Genomic DNA, 19,463 nt, shown 5'->3' with positions numbered 1-19,463 from the left:
GGGTGCTGGACGAGAGAGGGGCAACCAGCACAGCGGTGCCCTGCTCTGACCATTGGGGCTCTTGGTATTTCTGTATGGGCAACAATCAACAAATGAACCCAGGAGTCCTGGCTCTGAGCCCTTCTTTGCCCAGTGACTTCTGCAGTTGCCTTCACTCCAATGCTACCCTGCTATGAGAGGCTGTGCTCAAGCTTTTATGCAGGGGGGTAGGTCTTGTTCCTCTTGCAGAGCATGCTGGGGACTATAGGCAGCCCCTTTGCCATGAGCTTGCATGGAGATGCCTATTGGACTACATTTCCCGTGAGGCCATGCTCCGATCATGGCGGGCCTGCTCGTCCGCACCCCTTCTGGGATTTGTAGTTACGTGGGAGGCCCTTCGCCGTTGACTTGCTTGGGGACGGCGGCGGAGAGGGACTACGTTTCCCATGATGCCTTGCTCCCAGGCGGCGCGGTGACGCAGTTCGGCCCCCCTCTCGCTACGCAGGCGGCTGGCTCGCTCCGGTGCCCCAGAGAGGAACCTGGCAGGCCCTGCACCCGGCGGTAAGGGGCCCGCTTTAGAACGTACCACTGGGCGTGAGTGGCGGGGGAGGGGCGGCGTGGGGCTGTACCATTGCCGCTTTCCTCGGGTGGTGCAAGGGCAGGGGGTACGGGACTCTCGGGTTCGCGGCTGCTGGTTCGAATCCGGCCTCGGACGCCTGGGTTCCGTCCCCAGCCGGTGCGGGGAGGGGGATGCGCTGGGTAAAGCGGGGCGGGAGTAGAAGGCCGGATTCCTGGGTTCTCTCTCTGGCTGGTAGAGGGGAGTGGAGTATAGTGGCTAGAGCTGGGGGGGAAGGGTGGGAGCCCGGACGCCTGGGTTCCATCCCGAGCGTTGGAAGGGGGGTGTGGCGGCGCCTAGTGGTGACAGCTGTGGGGAGTCGGAGAGAAGGGCTGGAGCCCGGACGCCTGGGTTCCATCCCCAGCTCTGGGAGGGGAGTGGAGTCTAATGGTAAGGGTGGGGGGGAGAAGAAGAGCGGGGGGAGCCTGGATGGCTGGGTTCCACCCCCGGAAGTGGGGAGCTGGCTGTGGGGTTTGCTCCCCCCACTGATTTGGGGGTGCACATCCCTTGGGGTGTGGAGGTGGGGACCAGTAGCAGAGGACAGGGTGATCCTATCTGGCTCTGCCACACCTGGTAGTAGCACCACCCAGGGTGTGGGGGTCTGGCATGTTCCTGCCCCTGATATGGTCACCCAGGAAAACAAGCCTGAACTGCACCCCCACTGAGAGCTTCCTACCCCCTCCCTGACCAGGGATAGAACCCAGGAGACCTGGCTCACCTGCTCTAACACATTAACCCCCAGGGCCCTGCAGCCTGGCCAGGTGCGATCTTGATGCCAGTACACTTTGGGCAGCTTGGGAACACAAGGAGTTCATTTATATGCCAGCCGGGCCATATATACAGTATACTGTCTAGATCCTGACTCCTTGGCCCAGCACCACGTGCCTGGGACGGGCCGGTATCCCGGCAGCCTGGGGCAGGCATTATACCCAGTATATGGCCTAGAGCTCTGTTGTCCCAGGCCAGTGCAATAGGCTGAAGAGAGGTCTGCAGGGTCTGAGGACACAGTGCCCTGTTTCCCCCGAGGTAGGACGGCCTCTAGGACGGGAGCTGCAGGGCTCTGCCTGAGCCAGCTTGCGTCTCTCACCTCCCAGCCGGGGTGAATCGAGGACAGAGTTGGGGGTGGGGTGGGTGAGGCTGCTGCTCACATTGGCAGAGTGCTCCGGCCATCCAGCCGCACCAGCCAGACAAACAGGGCCTTGTTTGGCTCTTTCTCTGGTCGCTGCTTTCCCAGAGGGCTGCCAGGACAACTGAGCCAACCCTGGGACAAGGTGGGTGAATAGCTCAAGACCCTGGAGTCCTGGCTCCCTGCCAGCTGTGCTGTAACCACCAGCACCAGGGAGAGAACCTAGGAGCCCTGGATCCCAGCCTACCCCCTGCTCTAACCGCCAGACCCCACTCCCTTCCCCAAGCCAGGGAGAGAACCCCAGAGTTCTGGATCCCAGTTCCCCCATCCCCCCCAACTTTAACCACTAGGCCCCACTCCCTTCCTAGAGCTGGGGAGAGAACCCAGGAGTCCTGGCTGCCAGCTTCCCCTATCCAACCACCAAACTCCCTTCCCTTCCTGGAGCCAAGGAGAGAACCTCAGAGTTCTGGATCCCAGTTGCCTCATGCCCCCCAACTTTAACCACTATACCCCACTCTCTTTCCAGAGCTGGGGAGAGAACGCAGGAGTCCCTGTGCCCAGCCCCCAGCTCTGCTCTAACCACCAGACCTCACTCCCTTCCTGGAGCTGAGGAGAGAACCCAGGAGTCCTGGCATTATTTTCTCGATGTCAGGCAGCAGACCACGCTTCTGGGGCTTGGGAGGGGGCACAGAGCTCTGGGGGTGAGGCCTGGTGAGCGTCTCTCTGGTTCCTCCCCTCTCTGTGCGGCTCACGGGTGGCTGATGGTTGGGTTAAATGCTGCAGTCTCGGGTAAGTCTGCGACCCCAAGCATCTGTCCTGGGAGCCGGGACTGCTGGGTTCTATCCCTGCAGCGGTGTGGCTCTCCCTTGCCTGCTGTCTGTGGGTTCCAGCCCTGCCCTTCTCTCCTGGCCTGGGGGTGACGCTGGGACCCACCAAATTCATCTTGCACACGTCTGCCTGCAGGAGCCGCCTCCTCTGGCTGCTCCTGGATTAGATCTGGGGCCCCGGTGGGGACCCCCTCCCTCTGCACGCTCTGGGATTGATCGCCTGGGGAAGAAAATGTGTGTCCCAGCAGCAGCCCGAGTCCACATGGGGTGGGGCGGGGGGGGCATGGGGAGCTGTGTCCGTGTGTCTGCTCATCCCTACCTCCACAATGTCCGCCCGTCCATCTCTCATCATTCCCTGCTGTGACCCATTTAGTGGCTCTGTCTGTCTGTCCCTAGATCCCTAGGGGGACTGTCTGTCCGCCCGCCTGCCTGTCCCTAGGGTGCCTGTCTGTCCATCCCCGGGATAGCTGTCCGTCTGCCTGTCTCTAGGATGTCTGCCTGCCTGCCTGTCTCCAGGATGCCTGTTTGCAGATCCGTAGGGCATCAGCCCATCTGTCTGCGTGTCCGTACGGCGTCTGGCCATCTCTCCATGCGATGTCTGTCTGTCCATCTAGGGGATTTCTGTCTGTCTGCAGCCCGTCTGTCTGCCCATCCCCCAGGAGTCCTGCCCGTGCCTGGGATGTCTGTCCCTCTCTAGCTGCTTGGGCCGTCTGACCGTCCATCCGCTCCCCGAAGCCCTGCTGGCGGCCGGTTTCAGTGGCTAGTTTAGCAGATAACTCCTGCGTGGTCCCCTCGCCCCGTCTCTGGGGGAATGGGCTGGGTGCCCAGGCCTGGGGCTGGCTGCAGCAGCTGGTGTCACGGGGGTGGGGAAGTGCAGGAGCCGTTGGCTCATGCGGGAGGGGCTGGATGGGACCAATGGGCTGAGCACCTGCTGGTGGGGGGGCCCGGTAACCCCCCACTGGCGGCTGGATTTGCACAGGCAGCGGCTGGGCAGAGACGCCTGCTCCATGGACACCGGGTGCTGCAGGATTCCCCCGCTGGGGCACAGGTTGGTGCCTGGCCTTTCCCCTTCCTCTGGTCCCCGATTTGCTCCTTTGTTCGCTGCCCTCCTTTCCTGCTGCGTCTGCCTGGGCTCTTCCTCGTCAGCTGTTTGTCTGGCCGGGGTCCACAAAGCCCGGCTCTGACAAGCCAAGGACAATGCACGGCACCCCTCCTTCTCTGCCGCTGATCCCTCCCGCCCCCGGCCAGTGAGCTGCCCAGCTGCCCCCAGCGCTTCCACTGGGGTCGCTGTCAGTTTCTGGCCTCTGACCTCTGTGTCAGTTCTCGCCTCCGCCTGCTCGTCCGTAGCCGGCTGCCCCTCTCCAAACACCGCTCTCCTGCTTGTGCTAGTTCTGAGTGTCTATCAGCGGTCGCGCCAATCTTTTCCGTCGCTGGGCAGATTTTTTCCATCCATATGTGGAATAAATTTTTACATGCACCGAGGTGTGTGTGAGTGCACCACCCATAGGAACAAAATCCAATCTACTTCTTCAGATGCTGGACTCCAGCATCTGAAGAAGTGAGTTAACTCACGAAAGCTCATGCTCTAAACTTTTCTGTTAGTCTATAAGGTGCCACAGGACCCTTCGTTGCTGCTACAGATCCAGACTAACACGGCTACCCCTCTGATACTCAAAAATCCAATCTATGAGCATTCGGGTAACCAGCTGGGTGGCATTTGCGTTATGGATGTTAGTGGTTAACCAGTGAGCCTCCCTCTAAATGGATGAGAGTTACTGGTTACAGTTAACCCTTGGGAGCTGGAGTAGCCCCTTCCCGCCATGAGCAGGGGGCTGGTTCAGCCCTTTGGGGCCTGGCGTGGGCAGGGGTTGATCCAGCCTGGCCAGAGCAGCTCCTTGCATATGGGGGGGGCACACTGCAGCCCGACAGGGGTGGGGAGGGGGCTGGTGCAAGGTCCCCGTCTCCACTCGTTGCCCCCAGTTAACTGGTTAAGTGGTCACACTTAACATGTAACTGGTTAACTAGGTTCAAGTAAACCTGGTTAAACAGGATTTTACTTGCCTAATTGGAATCTTTCCTGGGCAGCCGTACAAGTGGGAAGTTTACGGGGAGCTCTGTCTGTCTGTCCATCTATCTAGCCATCCCTCCCTTCCTCTGTCTATCTATCTATCTAGCCATCCTCAACACCCCTCATCTGTCTGTCTCCCCACTCCACATGTTCTTCTATCTGTCTATCCCATAAACACTCTTCCTTCTATCACTTATTCCACGTGGTCTCTCTCTGGATTTCTCAGCACCCCCAGAGGTTATTATCCTGATTAAGTTTGGGACTCCCATCCTGCAGGGTGCTATGCAGAGTCATCTGCACACCCCCCACCACCTGCCTGAGATCAGAGCCTTGTTGTGCCAGGCACTGCACAGACCCCCAGGGAGAGGCAGTGCCTGCCAGGAGCAGACGAGAGGGATTATTCTCTCCCCCTTAGGCTGTGTAACATCTGATGTGTCTTCTCTTGTTACAGATGGAAACGGCTTTCGCCGCTGTTGGCAAGGAAGGAAGTCACCACAAAACAACCAAGTACACTTGAGGTGAGGAACTTAGATGTTTTCCAACCCAGCCTTGGTGAGCCATCCCTTGGGGTGTTATGTGTGGTGGTTAGCCCATTGCTCTGCCCCAGAGACAGCTGCATCCTGGTGTCAGCTTTGCTCTGAGCCTGCCTGCTTCTCGCCCCCAGGTGTCTGTCAAGGCAGGAAGATGCTGTGGAAAGCTCTGCTGAAGATGGAGCTGGGGGGAGCAGGGATCCGGGCTCCCTCCATGCACCAGCTCCTGTCCCCCACCCTCAGGTACTGGTCTGCATCTGTCATGGATAACCACCAAGTGGAACTGGCCCGTGAGCGATCCAAGACTGTCACCTCCTTCTACAATCAGTCGGTCATTGACATCGCAGCGGAGAAGGTGACTCAGGCTTTTCCCCTCCCAAAGGGGGCTCTCAGTTCTTGGAGGGAAACTGAGGCAGATGCAGAGAGTGGCTCTAGGGGGTGCTGTCCTGCAGGGAGCTGACTGGGGACTCATTAACCTTGGGATCTTGACCAGAGTCCAGCTCAGGTGACTCCACTGTGTGCTTTCCCAAATTTTCTTCTGCTCTTTCAGCTGGACCCAGGATTGCTTTACGCTTCTGTCCCAAAGCACTGGGCAGCACGTGTGTTAGTTCACTGTTGTGCTCTGCCCCAGAGTCAGCTGCATCTCAGTGCCATCCAGTCCCACTCCCTAAAGCCTTGTGGTGCAGCTGTTCCCAGCAGCCCTCCCCCAGAGGTGGCTGCATCTCCGCACAGAGAGAGCCATCCTAGAGCTTCATGGCTGGGTGGCTTTTTCCCCAGAAGTAGCTGCATTTCCACCCTGGGCAACTGGTCTCTTGTGTCAAAATCATCAGTTCCTGTCTCTCCCATCCACGTGCTGTTCTGCCAGATTCATGCCCATCAGGCTAAGTCCCTTCCTTTGCATCACAGGGGAGGGCGGAGGGGTCAGGGAACACAGGGCAGAGCTCTGCTGCGAGAGCCAGTGATAAGCACTCAAATATTGACCTGGTGAAAGCAGCCAGCTCTGCTGGAGCATGGCTGGTGTCCCCCTGCTAGAGGGGAGTGAAATATTAATTTCAGCTGTGTTCCAGGCACAAAACTAATGGCAGCTGAATTACACACATGGTAGATAAAACAGGCGCCCACAGGCCACAGCTGGAGGGTTGCACAGCTAGTCCAGGGGATATTGGTATGGCCTTAGGCGGAGAATGTTGCCTAGTGGTTAGAGCGGGGGAGAGCTAGAGTAGAGACAATAATTAAAGGGCCTGTTCCTTCTCAGGGGGCGCTGGCTTCCATCCAGCCCCTGTGTGGGGGACTGGCCGGCTCAGGCGGGCAGGGAATGGGTCACAAGGGTTTTCCCCTCTTGGGGGTGCTGGCTGTGGTCTAGTCCCAGGCCAGGGGACTGGCTGGCTCAGGGGAGCCGTGAGTGTGACACAGGCCTTCTCCCCTCTCAGGGGCGCTGGCTCCCATCTGGTTCTAGGATGGAGGAGGGGCTGGCTGTGGTGGGGCTGGGCCCTAGGGCCTGTCCCCCGTACAGGAACCAGCTCTGATCCAGCCTTGAAGAGGCTGCTGCTCCCACTGCATTCCTGCATCTTGATTCCCCGTTTGCTCTTTCCCATCAACATCCTTTGAAAGCCTTATCCCGTTGCTGGGCAGTTAGCGGTGTTGCCGTGGCAACTGTCTCCGGTGCCTGGGTATCCAGGGCAGCTCCTGCTTCTCCTCCAGAGTGGGCCCACACCTCTGCGGGGGCGGCCCAGATCCTGGCCTCTTCAAAGGATGGAGCTCCGTTGCGAGACGCAGTTTCTGAGGCTCGCCGGGGGCTGGGATGCAGCCGCCTCTGGGGAGGGGCAGCTGGGGAACAGCTGCACAAGAAGGGAACGGGGTGGGGAAATGAGAGCCACCAGGCGCTGCAGATTTGGGACGGCTGTCTGTGCGCCAAGGCGGGTGCTGGCTCCCGGCCGGGGAATCTTGGGCGTTGGTCTCAGCTGCAGGTCTGGGTTCCCAGGTGCCTCCTGCCATGCCAGGTGCTTGGCATGGCCCAGTCCAGGGCTTGCCAGTGGGCCTGTCTGGCCTTGCTTCCGCCCCCTCCCCAGCGCCCCGGACAGACCCCAGGCCCACAGAGCCGGGTGTCTCCCTGGTGTCAGCCTGATGCTGTTTGCTGGGTTGGGGTTACTAATTCCCTTCCCCAGTCCCAGCTGTGACACCTGGCTGGTTGCAGAGCGGCTGTGTAACATGCTAGCTTGTGGGCGGCTGGCTCCAAACGGGGTCCTCCAGGGAAGGGGACACTTCCAGTTATGAGTGGGGGATCACCCGGGAAAGTGGGGTGTCCAGCCGCATGTAGGGCCACCTAGGGAAAGGAATTAAGCCCCTTCCTCCTCTCGTCTCACTGCCTCGCTCTTTTCTCTCACTCTGCTCAACATTCGCCTTCTCCGCCCTCCTTTTCCCTCTTCCTTGTTCATTCCTCTTTTCCCTTTGTTCCTTTCTTTGTTTCTTATTTCTTCCCCATTCACCCATTTCTGTCCTTTCCTTTCCTGCTCTCCTGCCTTTATTCCTCTGCTGTTCTCTTTCTTTTCTTGTTTCCTCATTTACTCTTTTTTCTCCCGCTCTTTCTCTCCCGTTTTTTCCTCCTTCGTCCCTTCTCTCCGTCGCCCTTCCTGTCTTCGTTCATTCTTTTCTGTCTCCAGGGTTCCCACGAATTCTTTTTCCCATCCATGGGCAGAATACATTTTATTCCATGCCCCGAGGCCAGTGCCGATGCGCACCACCAGCAGAAACTCACGCTGCTGGCTATGGGTGCTCTGCTTGTCAGCTGGGCTTTCCCTGACTCTCTCCTGGGCAAAACAAAGCAAGCAGCCCTGTAGCACCTTAAAGACTAACAATTTTATTTATTAGGTTGCAAGTTTTCATGGGCAAGACCCACATTTTTCGATTCTGGAGCAGAACTGAGCTCATTGGTGTGGCGGAAATATTCCCACAGAGGTGGTGGAAAAAAGGCTTGTAGGTCACCACAAAACTGTATCACGTTCAGGGGATAAGGGGCCAAACGAAAGTCCCTGGGTTAAGACAGACTCTTCTGCTGGGCTCAGTCTGTGGCTGGAAAGGTTACAAATATTATCCGGTGAGTTGAGGTTGTCACGGTTGTGGTATCCTGTGGCATGAAGTAGGTGAGATAGTTTATTGTCCTTTAGTAGGGCCGAGCAGGGCGTATTATAGATGTTTATATTTTGTATTATTAAAGTGGTTACCGATGAGGGTCTGTAGGTCGGAGAGGTCGTTCTTGAGCCTCTCCTGCTTGTTGTACAGGATACTGACCAGGTGGTGCCTCGGTTTCTTTGAGAGCACGTGGTGCAGGCTGTCCGTGCAGTCGGTGGCGGGTGTTGGTTGGAATGCGTCTGGCCCTGGCAGGCTGGTGGCTGTGGTGTTCCTCTTTGTGAGCTGCGAGAGGACGAGGATGCCTGTCTGGATCTGTGCAAGGTGTAGATGATGGATTTCCACTCCAAACGGCTAAATGCCCTGGGCGGTCGCCCAAGCACTCGGCTGACGGGGGACCCTGGCTGTCTCCTCTCAGTTCTTCTCCATTCAACCCTCTTCACCTCTTTTTTGTTCCTGTCTCGTTCCCCGTTGGTTATTCCTCATTCAGTCTTTTCTCTCTCCTTGCTCTTCCCTTTCTTCCTCATCCGTTTTTCCCTCTTTTTCTTTATTTTCTTCTAATTTATTCATTTAAATCTTTATTTTCTCATTTGTTCTTCTCTCTCTCTCTGCTTTTCTTTCCTTTTTATTGAGTCTTTGCCTCTCACTCTGCTTTTTGTTACTTCCTCATTCATTTTCTCGCTGTCCCTCTGCTCCATGTCAGGGGATCAGCCCTGCAGCCCTATTGCCCTGCTCTGCCTCCAGTTCCCCCCTTATACCACCAGGAGGCGCTCAGAGCCTGCATTCACCCCCTTCTGTTCTGTTTTCTCCTAGCCCTCCGTGAGGCTGACACCCACCACCATGCTGTATTCAGGTCGGTCGCAGGACGGCAGCCACCTCCTGGTAAGTCAGGGCCTGGCACGGCCCCCCAGCGTGTCCCCACTGAGAGCTCAAACTGAACCCTGCTGTACTGGGTGGGAAAAGTGTGTGGATCCCTGTTATACAAGTGGGGAAACTGAGGCACATGGTGGGGGAGGGGATCACACTGTCATGCAGGGAGTTAATAATAGAGCCCAGGCATCCTGGCTTCCAGCCTCCCCTGCTCTACCCATCCGATCCCACTTCTCTCCCACAGCCAGAGAGCAAAGACAGAGATCCTGCATCCCAGGTCTAACCACTAGACCCCACTGCCCTCCCACAGCCTTGGCTGAAACGCAGGCGTTCTAGCTCCCATCCCCGCTCCCCCACAAACCACACTCTAACTACGAGACCCCACTGCCCTGCCAGAGAGAGAACCCAGGAGTCCTGGCTCTCTCCCCACTCCCTGCCCCCCAGCTCTAATCACTAGACTCTACTCCCCGAGCCAGGGATAGAACCCAGGAGTCCTGGCCCCTGGCCCCTGTGGTTCTAGTGCTACTGGAATTACTAGGAAGGAGCTGCGGGCTGCAGGTTGGATCCTGTGCGGGATGCAAGCAGCCCTGCTGATGCTAGCGGATGGGTGCCAGCGTCTCGTCAGCAGTTCAGATGCCAGGACGCACCCGAGCAGTGCCTCAGTCGGGCTGTGGGCTGGGGTGTCTCAGGACTCCTGGGTTCTGTCTGCAGCTCTGGGCGGGGAGCAGTGCCTAGTGAGTGCAGGGAGGGCTGGCAGCCAGGTCCCCCTGGGGGTGCAGCTGTTGTCTCAACGTTCAGCACAGTTCTCCACTGTGCCCAGGCCTGAGGGTTTGCTGGCAAATCCCCCAGCATGTTACATCTTGCCCAGATAAATGAGGCGATGGGATTGTAGCATCCTTCATCTCAGTCTCTGTGCAGGGAAGGCTTACCTGGCACTGAGATGCAGCCACCTTTGGGTAGGAGCAGCTAGAAACAGCCTTACAGGGATGGCTCACCCATGCTGAGATGCAGCCACCTCTGGAGTGGGGGCAGCGGGGAGAACAGCCCTCTTTTTATTTCAGAGCACTTAAAGACAGCAAGTGAAGGAGGACTCAGGGTGGTTGATTACAGGAGGTTCGGATTAAGGGCGGGAGAACAGAACTAGGCACTGAGATGGGATCAGCACCGTACCTGTTTAACTGGATTAAACCAGGAGTCCTGGCTCCCAGCCCCCCTGCTTTGGCCCCTGCCCCCTAACCCTGGTCAGTTACACTCTGAGCTCTTCCTCCTCTAGAAAAGTGCCCATTACCTTCACCGCGAGCTGCCCGTCCGCATTGCCCATCGCATCAAGGGGTTCCGTAGCCTCCCCTTCATCATCGGCTGCAACCCCACCATCCTGCACGTGGTATGTACCAGCTTGGGGCACAGCTGGGAGCGCCCTGCAGGGGGAGGGGACTCAGGTGGGAGCTGGGAGGTGCCGTGCGGGTAGGGCTGAAACATAGGAGTCCTGGCTCCTCCTTGTCCTCTGCTCTCACCTTTAGAACCCTGCCTCGCATGGCTGGGGAGAGAACCCAGGAGTCCTGGCTAACAGCCCACCCGCTCCTCACTCTAACCACTAGCCCACACTCCCCTCCTAGGGCTGGGGAGAGATCCCAGGAGTTCTGGGCCCCACTGAGCAACCGCTGCTGCCAGTCTGTTGTTCCAGGTCTCACTTTGCGCTGTTCGTTTTTCCACCTGCAGCACGAGCTGTACATCCGAGCCTTCCAGATGCTGAGTGAATTCCCCCCGGTGAGTGCTGGCTCCCCCGCTGGCCCCCGCACACTGCGCCGATTAAAGATTGGGTGGTGTGTTATCTGCCCTGTTGCTGACTGGTCCGAGGGTGGGGCCAAGCGAGCGAAGGGTAAAATGTTTGGAGGGAGGATCAGGTTTAAAACAGGTGATCACGTCTCCATCCCCCAGCCCCACCCTGGTCCACCCATCCTTTTAAATGCCATCCATCTGTCTATCCCCGTACACCCGTCTGTTTGTCCCAACTGGGCCCATCCACCCATCCATCTCTGCTTGCACCATCCAGCTGTCTCCACTGAACTGATTTCTCCGTCCATCCTTGTGTCCGTAGCTGTCTATCCATCCTCATGTACTCTGTCTATCCATCCAGCCATGCATTTCCCCGACACACTCTGGATCTATCTATCTATCTATCCCCACACATTCTGTCTGTCTGGACTGTAGTCTCTTCTGCACGTGAGTTTATATGGCTGTGGTATCATAACACATTTACCACATGTGGGTTGGTTGGCGTACAGTAAACCTGACTTACATGCAGGTTGCATTCCTGGCCAACCACGCCTAAGTCGAATTTTGTGTAAGTCGGGGCCGAGTAGGGGAGGGGCCCAGGTCTTGGCTGTGCCAGGCTCTGGGCTCCCCTCTGCTTGCAGGAGCCAGGAAACCGACCAATGCTGTTGGGCTGGTCAGTTCCTTGGCTCCTGGGAGTGGCAGGGAGCCAGAACCAGGGGCAGCCTGCCTCCCAGCTCCCCTCCTTGCAGGAGCCTGGACTCCTGGGTTCTCTCCATGGCTCTGGGAAGGGAGTGGGATCTAGTGGTTAGAGGAGGGGGGCTGGGAGCCAGGAATCAGGCTGTGGTCAGTTTCCTGGCTCCTGCAAGCGGAGGGGAGCTGGGCTGCCACCTGGTTCCTGGATCCCCGCCGCTCATGATTTCAACTTGCACTATCGGCTCTTATCTGGTCTCGTGGCAGGGACTGGCTGGCCCGGTGGGGTAGGGAAAGGAACACGGGGCCTGTCTCCTCTAGGCAGTGCTGGCTATTGCACCAGTTCATGTCCCTCCTGTTCTGCCCCTTTCCAGATCAAGGACCAAGAGTCGGACATCCAGTACTGCAAGCTGGTCCGGCAGCTGCTGGACGATCACAAGGACGTGGTGACGCTGCTGGCGGAGGGGCTGCGGGAGTGTCGGAAACACATCCGGGTACTGGGGGGGGCGGGATTGTGAAAGGAGTTAGAGCGGGGGAGGGGCTGGGAGCCAGGAGTCCTGGGTTCTCTCTCTGGTTATGGGAGGGGACTGGGGGTCAAAGAAGTGGGGCTGGGAGCCTGAACTCCTGGGTTCTCTCTCTGGCTATGAGAGGGGAGTGGAGGTTGGTGGTTAGGGCAGGGGGGCTGGGAGCCAGGACTCCTGGATTCTGTTCCTCACTCCGGTATGCGTTCTGGTGGGTTTGCTTGGTTACATCACATCCCCTCTCTGTGTGTCGTTTATTCCTCCTGTCAATGAGACAAAGTGAGATTTGCTGGCAAAAAGGGCTCTCTGAAAGCTTGGAATGATAATCACACACATTGTCACTTCTCGGTTAATGCTTAGTAATAATTATTATTTATATTTGTCATTTTCCGAGTAAGTACCTTTTGCACCTCTTATTATTGATGACTAATAGTCATGTCAGTTATTTCGTCAATATTCCACCTACTTCTGTTTAAACCATCCTGATTTGTGGTTTTAATTAATATTTTGCTAAGTGGTAAACACGTAAGTTATCAATTACTAGTTCCCGTTATGCTTGTTGTGTTTTGGATGATTTTGGAGAGATAAGCACTCATTCGGTGATTACACTTATTTGTGATCTACAGTATTCGTGCTTTGTTAATCCTTCATTCAGGCAGTGTGGTTTTTCTCCTGAATTCTATTAACACATTAAATCTCAGTAATAAATACAGTTAGTATAATATTTGTGAATTGTAATTCGGTTTTTTGAGACACTTAGCCATAGTTAAGCCTGGCACAATTCCTTTCGGGTTTGTTAGCCGCTTCCCTGGGTAACGTCAGTGTTTAGTTTTAAGCTTTTTTTTAAAAAAAATGATTTGTTTTTGTCTCTGGTTCCTGGTTTTTAATGATGAATGATCAGAATCATACGGAAATATTTTTGGCTTTGGTTCCGTGTGTTGCCTCAGGGTTGGTCTACGCTAGGCAGGGAAATCGATTGGAGATGTGTAGTTCTAGCAATGGCAATTGAGTATCTAGCCTAGAATTGCATAGCTAGAATCAACTTACCTGCAGTCAACTTACCTGGCTTTCCTCACTGCGGGAGGTCAAGGGGAGAAACTGTCTTATTCCTCGTGATACTGAGGAGTAGAGGGGTCACCTGCTGTCCCCTGATAGTTGAGTTTCACGCATCTCTACCAGCCACGTGAAATTGAACTCCAGAAGATTGACCCTGACTTTCCGTGTACTCTAGGTGTACTCCCAGTATCAGTGTGGTCCTGAGCCTTAGTTCTTCACTAGCATTCTCCATCCGTAGATCTCAAAACTCTTTGCAAGGGAGGCTGGTGTCTTTATCCCCATTTTATAGCTGGGGAAACTGAGGCACAAACAGCCATTTCAGCCCCCCGACCGCCCTCAGTGACTCGCCCAGAATCACCCAGCATGTGAGGTCTCTGAGTCCAAGTCCAGTGCTCTCTCCACTGGACCGCACTGCCTCTCTGTTAACCCCCTCACTCCCGTGCCAGGACGAGAAGGTGATCCGCTATTTTCTGGACAAGACGCTCACCTCCCGGCTGGGGATCCGGATGCTGGCGATCCACCACCTGGCGCTCCACGAGGAAAAGGTGCGATTGTACGTCTGTAGTCCCGTTCCCCATGGCACCCTCGAACGGGTAACGCAGCCAGTTGACCCCAGTGCATTAGGGTAGAACCACCGGAAAGTCGTCATATTTAATACAACTGCCCTGCATGGGGCAGATCATCAGCCCTTTCCTCTAGGGGTGCTGGTCCAGTCTGGTCCCCGGGTGGCAGGTGGGTTGCCACCCCCTCCCAGACTGCCCTGTGGTCTCCAGGAGCTGACGATTGATCTGTAATGAAAGAGGGCGTCAGGAGATGAACACTCCGGAATACACCCCACTAGAGCTGTCCCGGCCATAGGACAAGGTGGGGCGGCTGCCCCAGGCCCCACATGTATGGGGGGCCCCACAACGACCACCCCGGCTGGGGTCCCGTCCCCTCCCGTCAGGACGGCCCTGCATCCAACCACAATGGGCAACTCTACCAGGGGACTAGGTGGCTCGGGAAGGGGGCGGGAAGTGGGACCGAGTTAAAGCCCTGCCTGATTGGTGCTCTCTCTGATTGGCAGCCGGACTTTGTAGGGATCATCTGCACCCGCCTCTCCCCAAAGAAAATCATCGAGAAATGGGTCGATTTTGCCAGGTGAGGAAGAGCGCTGGTCTGCGGCGCCACCTGGTGGCCGCAGCTGCAGTCACGCCCTTTCCTGCTTTAAGTGTCTTGAGCTCCCCGAGGGAGGAGAAATCGTCCCGGGTGTGTGAATGGATTTGTAAGGCTGCACGATCATCGGCTGGCGGGTCTCTCCAGGGAACTCACTGGCATATGGCCTGAGGCTGCGGCTGTTTATCCGCCCTGGATGGAGCGGGGGAAATCTCTCTCTATCAACACGAGTGTGGTCCTAGTGGATTTGTGTGTGTGTGTGTGTGTTTTGGGGTGTGGACTGGGAGCCAGGACTCCTGGGTTCTCTCCCCAGCTCTGGGAGGGGAGGGGGGTCTGGCGGTTAGAGCGGAGGGGGCTGGGAGCCAGGACTCCTGGGTTCTCTCCCCAGCTCTGGGAGGGGAGTGGCTCTGGTGGATTAGAACGGAGGAGGTTGGAATCAGACGGTGTGCAGGGAGGTTGACTGATCCACCCAGCCTGGCTAATGCTCTGTTCCTCCCCGATGTCCCCGGGGGCAGGCGTCTGTGTGAGCACAAGTACGGGAACGCCCCCAGGGTGCGGATCAATGGGCATGTGGCCGCTCGCTTCCCCTTCATCCCCATGCCCCTCGACTACATCCTGCCAGAGCTGCTCAAGAACGCCATGAGGTGAGCTCCCTGTCTGCACAGGGCATGGCGAAGGGAGTGGGGCCTGGGACATGCGGCCTGTCCCCTCTAGGGGGTGCCAGGTTTGATCCAGCCCCAGGGCAGGGACTGGCTGGCTCAGGGGTGGGGTCTGGGACACATGGCCTGTCCCCTCCAGGGGCACCAAGTTTGAGCCAGCCCTTTCTAGGGCACGCTGGCTCACATCCGGCCCAGGCATGGCGGCCTGGCTGGCTCAAGGGGGCATGGAATAAGACCTCTCAGGGGAGTGGTGTGGCTCGGGGCTGGGGAATGATTATCAGCTACCTTTCTGCCTCCCCCAGAGCCACCATGGAATCTCACCTGGACACTCCATACAATGTGCCTGACATTGTCATCACCATCGCCAACAATGACATCGACCTGATCATCAGGTGCCAGGCCCGGCTATGCCACCAGCCCCCTGAGGCCGGACTCCTGTCTCCATGGCCATTGGGGAAGGGGTGGTCCTTCTGGGGGTGCTGAGGCAGGAGATGAAATGCCGAAAGGGAGCAGGTTGCCTGAGGAATGGCTGGGGCGTCTCTGTGTCCACCGGGGAGTAGGGAGTCCTTCCCTAGGATGGGAGAGAGTGGGGGTGAGCTGAGGTTCGTTGGCTGCACAGTACTGAGTGGATCCTGTTCATGCTGGTAGGATTTCGGACCGAGGTGGCGGGATCCCCCATGAACACGTGGAGAAGGTGACGGATTATCACTTCACCACGGCAGAGTCCAGCACCCAGGACCCCCGTATGAACACCCTCTTCGGCAGCCTGGTGGATCTGGCCAACAGCGGCCAGTCAGGCCCAATGCATGGGTGAGTCTCACACTTTGAGCTGCGGCCACGTCAGCTGTGTGGTACTTCCCAGCATCCTCTGCCAACCGGGCATCCTGGACGGTTCCTCTGCCAGGATCTGCCTGGCTGGTAGGACCTGAAGTGCTGGGAGTTTGAGGAGATTCACCATCAGCAAATCGAAACCCTGACAACAGCCGTGTATTGAAAAGCCGATTTTTCCATCTGCCGCATTCAGGTCCATTGAAATGTTTTGTTTAGATCTTAAGGAAAACTTTCTGGCACTAAGGTGAGTTCAGCCCCGGAGCAGGTTTCCTAAGGGGATTGTGGATCCACAGTCTCGATGGTTTTTAAGAGTAGGTTGGATGCCCTCTTGTCGGGGATGGTTGAGGTTTGCTTGGTCTGCACAGGGGTGAACTTGTTGACCTGTTAAGGGCCCTTGCAGCCAGGTCTTTCTGTGATTTTAAGTACCTAAAAGATTGTTACACGGAAGAGGGAGATAAATTATTCTCCTTAACATCTGATGGTGGGACAAGCAGTCCATGGTTCAAACTGCAGCAAGGGAGGGTTAGGCTGGACATTAGGAAAAACTTCCTGACTTAAATTTCCTAGGGAGTTTGTGGAATCTCCAGCATTGGAGATATTTAAGGTCAGGTTAGATGGACGCCTGTCAGGGGTGATCTAGATGGTGCCTGGTCCTGCCATGAGGGCAGGGAACCAGACTCCGCAACCCCTCCAGGTCCCTTCCAGTTCTAGGATTCGACCTGCTTTCACCATCTGTGAGAAATGGGGACTCGGTTGTTTTGCAAATGATGAAACATTTTGTCAGTTTCAAATACGTTCCCCCCACTGCTGTGGAGTCGGGAGGTTTGCTGAAACCAGCCCCCTTCAGTTTATGGCTTTGGCAAATGGCTGTTTTTCAATGAAAGAGCTGTCAGACGGTTCCCCCGTGGCTGTGTCCTGCTGCTGTCTGTTCTAAAGCCAGGCCTCTGCTCCGAGCCCTGGCGAAACAAGATGGAGAGTGGAGCAGGGCAGCGAAGTCACTGATCAGCTGTGAATGGTGCAGCTCAGTTCCTTATAATTGCAAAGCACGTTCCGGAGGCGGGCATACCGGCACCGGTTCCCCCTTTTTACAGGTGGGGACACTGAGCTGTGGAGCCGGTAGTGGAGCCAGAGCCCTGCAGCCCTGACTCCCAGCGCCCCTGGTCCCACCCACTACACCCTCCTGTGCAACCCTGGCGTCCTGCTTCCCAGTCGAGAACCACACTGTAGCATCCCTGGGTCATCCATTTACAATATGCTGTGTGCGTTATTTTATTAAGTGTATTATGGTAACACTGAGACCCCTCAGTCATGGCCCAGAGCCCGTTGCGCTCTGTGCTGTATGTTATTAGGTATGTTACAGTAGCACTGAGGTTCCCCAGTCGTTGCCTGGGCCACTTGTGTTCGGTGCTGTGCATTATTAGGCGTGTTACGGTAGGGCTTAGGGGCCCTGTTCAGGGACTGTGTAGTATTGTGCTCTATGTTGTATATTATTAGGTGTATTATGGTAACATTGAGTTCCTAATATTGGCCCGGGCCCATCGTGCTTAGTGCTGTATGTTATTAGGTGTAATACGGTAATGCTTTGGGGCCCCATTCTGGGATCTTTGGAGCATTGTGCTTGATGCTTTATGTTATTTATTAGGTATATTACGGCAGAACTTGAAGTCCCCTGTCATGGCCTAGCGCTCATTGTGCTTGGTGCTGTACAATATTTATTAGGTGTATTACGGTAGTGCTTGAGCGCCCCATTCAGGGATCACTGCCCATTGCGCTTGGGGCTGTACATTACATATTAGGTGTATTACATTAGCCTGGAGAGCTGACAGGCTCAGTCTAAAATGCCCATGTGCTTATCCCCCCGTCTGTCTGTCTGTCTGTCTCTGCCACAGGTTTGGCTTCGGGCTGCCGACCTCCCGGGCGTACGCTGAGTACCTGGGGGGCTCGCTGCACATCCAGTCCCTGCAGGGCATTGGCACCGACGTTTATCTCCGCCTGAAACACATTGACGGCAAGGAGGAGAGTTTCCGCATCTGAAGAACGCCCCTCTCCAGCCGCCAGTCCTCTCCAGTTCCGCATGGACGTCGGCTTTGCTTCCCATGGCTCTGTGCTTGGATACCTACAAACACGATCTGTGGCCCCGGACTCCTGGGTTGCCAGCATCTCTAAGGGCGATGGGGCTCTGTGCTTATGGAGGGGGCATCACCTCCTGCTTGTTGTTCCGATTCTGCCCTGGGACTACCCTAATGGATTCTTTATTCGGAGGCGCGGAGTATGGTTCAGCCCCACCCACAAACCAGTGTTTAAGGCAGCGGACGCTTCCTGTGCGCATCATGATACCTCCACACTGCCAGCACCTTGTGCTCTCATTTTCTCACCCTTGTTTCATTTCTTTCTTCTGAGGAATCCAATGGAAATGGGGCATTGGAGTGGGGGGAAGACTTCTATTGCTGCACATGGCTCCGTAACCCCCTCCCCTCCACTTCTCTGTACAGTCCCTCCTCCCATGTCACCCCTTGGACAGGGAAAGCCTTTTATGGTTGCGCACTGACTCTTGGCTTCCTCCCGCACCCACGCCGAGGCCAGTTTTAGCTTTCTCGTTTTCCTGCTTTCTCGTTTATTGCGAGGGGGCAGCAAGTGGCGTTGGCTCCTCCCCTTAGGGGCGGCTGGGGGAACCAGACCCTGACGTGTATCCCGTTGTGATGCCAATTAAAGGTGCTGATTCAGAAAGACGTCGGCTGTACAACATCCCTGAACCGACTCCTGCTCGGAGACCAGGCTTGTTAGGAAAACATCTGAGCTTGATTTAAAAATTCCCCACAATGGGCAATCCACCACCACCCTCAGGAAGTCGTTCTGGCCGTTAAATTCTTCTCAGTGTTAAACATTTGTCCTCTCTTTCCTCCTCTGAATTTGTCTAGCTTCAGCCTCCAGCCCATGACCCACGTTAGATGTGTCTGTTAGCGTGAAGACCCATTATGAAATATTTGTTCCCTGAGGAGATACTTATAAGGTGGGATCCCGTGTCTGTCCTTTACCCTTCCCTTTGTTAAGCTAAAGGATCTGAGGTCCTTAAGTCTATCACTATTCAGCAGGTTCTTCTTAATCCTTTAAGTGCTCTGGCGGCTCTTTTCAGACTCTTCTTGAATGTGTCCGCATCCTTCTTGAACTGGGGACAACTGAACGAGACCCAGGATTCCCGCAGCGGTCGCACTCTGGCCAGATCCTGAGCTGAGTCCAGATCCCTCTCCGCTCACATCATCAGGATCAGGCTTCACCCAGGGCTCTGTTTGCCCTTTCGCAATTCCCCGCTCTTGCGTCAGTGATCTGGAAACGTTTTCGTTTGTAGGCCGCTTTGGAAATCTTGAACTTTAGTGTGTGGATCTCTCGGGGTGCCTGGGTAACAGGTTGAAAACCACATTTATGATCATGGCAGCCTTTCACAGATCCCTTAGGCATGGTCTGCACACCCCAAGGTGAAAAACACTGGTTCAGTAGCAAAACGAAAAGGCAGCCCAGTAGCACTATAAAGACTAACAAAATGATTTATTAGGTGATGAGCTTTTGTGAGACAGACCCACTTCTTCAGACCAGACCAGACTCAATGGCCGTTTCTACACAGGCCACTTTCTTTGA

General features: G+C 56.0%; 1 protein-coding gene across 3 annotated transcripts; it reads left to right on the top strand.

Annotated features, from left to right (window-relative positions):
* The first annotated feature begins 477 nt into the window (after window positions 1-477).
* On the top strand, window positions 478-19,385 carry BCKDK (branched chain keto acid dehydrogenase kinase). Of its 3 annotated transcripts, none has more exons than XM_074998333.1 (13): window positions 478-540; window positions 5,068-5,134; window positions 5,281-5,501; window positions 9,086-9,154; window positions 10,416-10,526; window positions 10,862-10,909; window positions 11,983-12,102; window positions 13,632-13,730; window positions 14,252-14,325; window positions 14,856-14,984; window positions 15,302-15,391; window positions 15,648-15,809; window positions 17,720-19,384. In XM_074998333.1, exons 3-13 carry the CDS (start codon window positions 5,301-5,303, stop codon window positions 17,862-17,864), a joined length of 1,248 nt encoding a protein of 415 aa, XP_074854434.1. In that variant the 5' UTR covers window positions 478-540; window positions 5,068-5,134; window positions 5,281-5,300; the 3' UTR covers window positions 17,865-19,384. The 3 variants fall into 3 exon arrangements, with proteins under 3 accessions (XP_074854434.1, XP_074854436.1, XP_074854435.1); XM_074998334.1 differs by lacking the exon at window positions 478-540 and adding an exon at window positions 3,551-3,596 and having other exon boundaries at window positions 17,720-19,385; XM_074998335.1 differs by lacking the exon at window positions 10,416-10,526 and having other exon boundaries at window positions 17,720-19,385.
* Window positions 19,386-19,463: the final 78 nt, after the last annotated feature.

The sequence above is a fragment of the Carettochelys insculpta genome, chromosome 6, assembly GCF_033958435.1.
Source record: "Carettochelys insculpta isolate YL-2023 chromosome 6, ASM3395843v1, whole genome shotgun sequence".
NCBI lineage: Eukaryota > Metazoa > Chordata > Testudines > Carettochelyidae > Carettochelys > Carettochelys insculpta.
This window is presented reverse-complemented; position numbering and strand designations above follow the sequence as displayed.

What these genes read in the sequence shown, in the direction of transcription:
- BCKDK (XM_074998334.1), top strand. Translation starts at nt 5,301, where the DNA reads ATGCTGTGGAAAGCTCTGCTGAAGATGGAGCTGGGGGGAGCAGGGATC. An exon ending in AGTGTCGGAAACACATCCGG is followed by an intron (nt 12,103 to 13,631) that starts GTACTGGGGGGG and finishes CTCCCGTGCCAG; the next exon opens with GACGAGAAGGTGATCCGCTA. An exon ending in GACATCGACCTGATCATCAG is followed by an intron (nt 15,392 to 15,647) that starts GTGCCAGGCCCG and finishes TCATGCTGGTAG; the next exon opens with GATTTCGGACCGAGGTGGCG.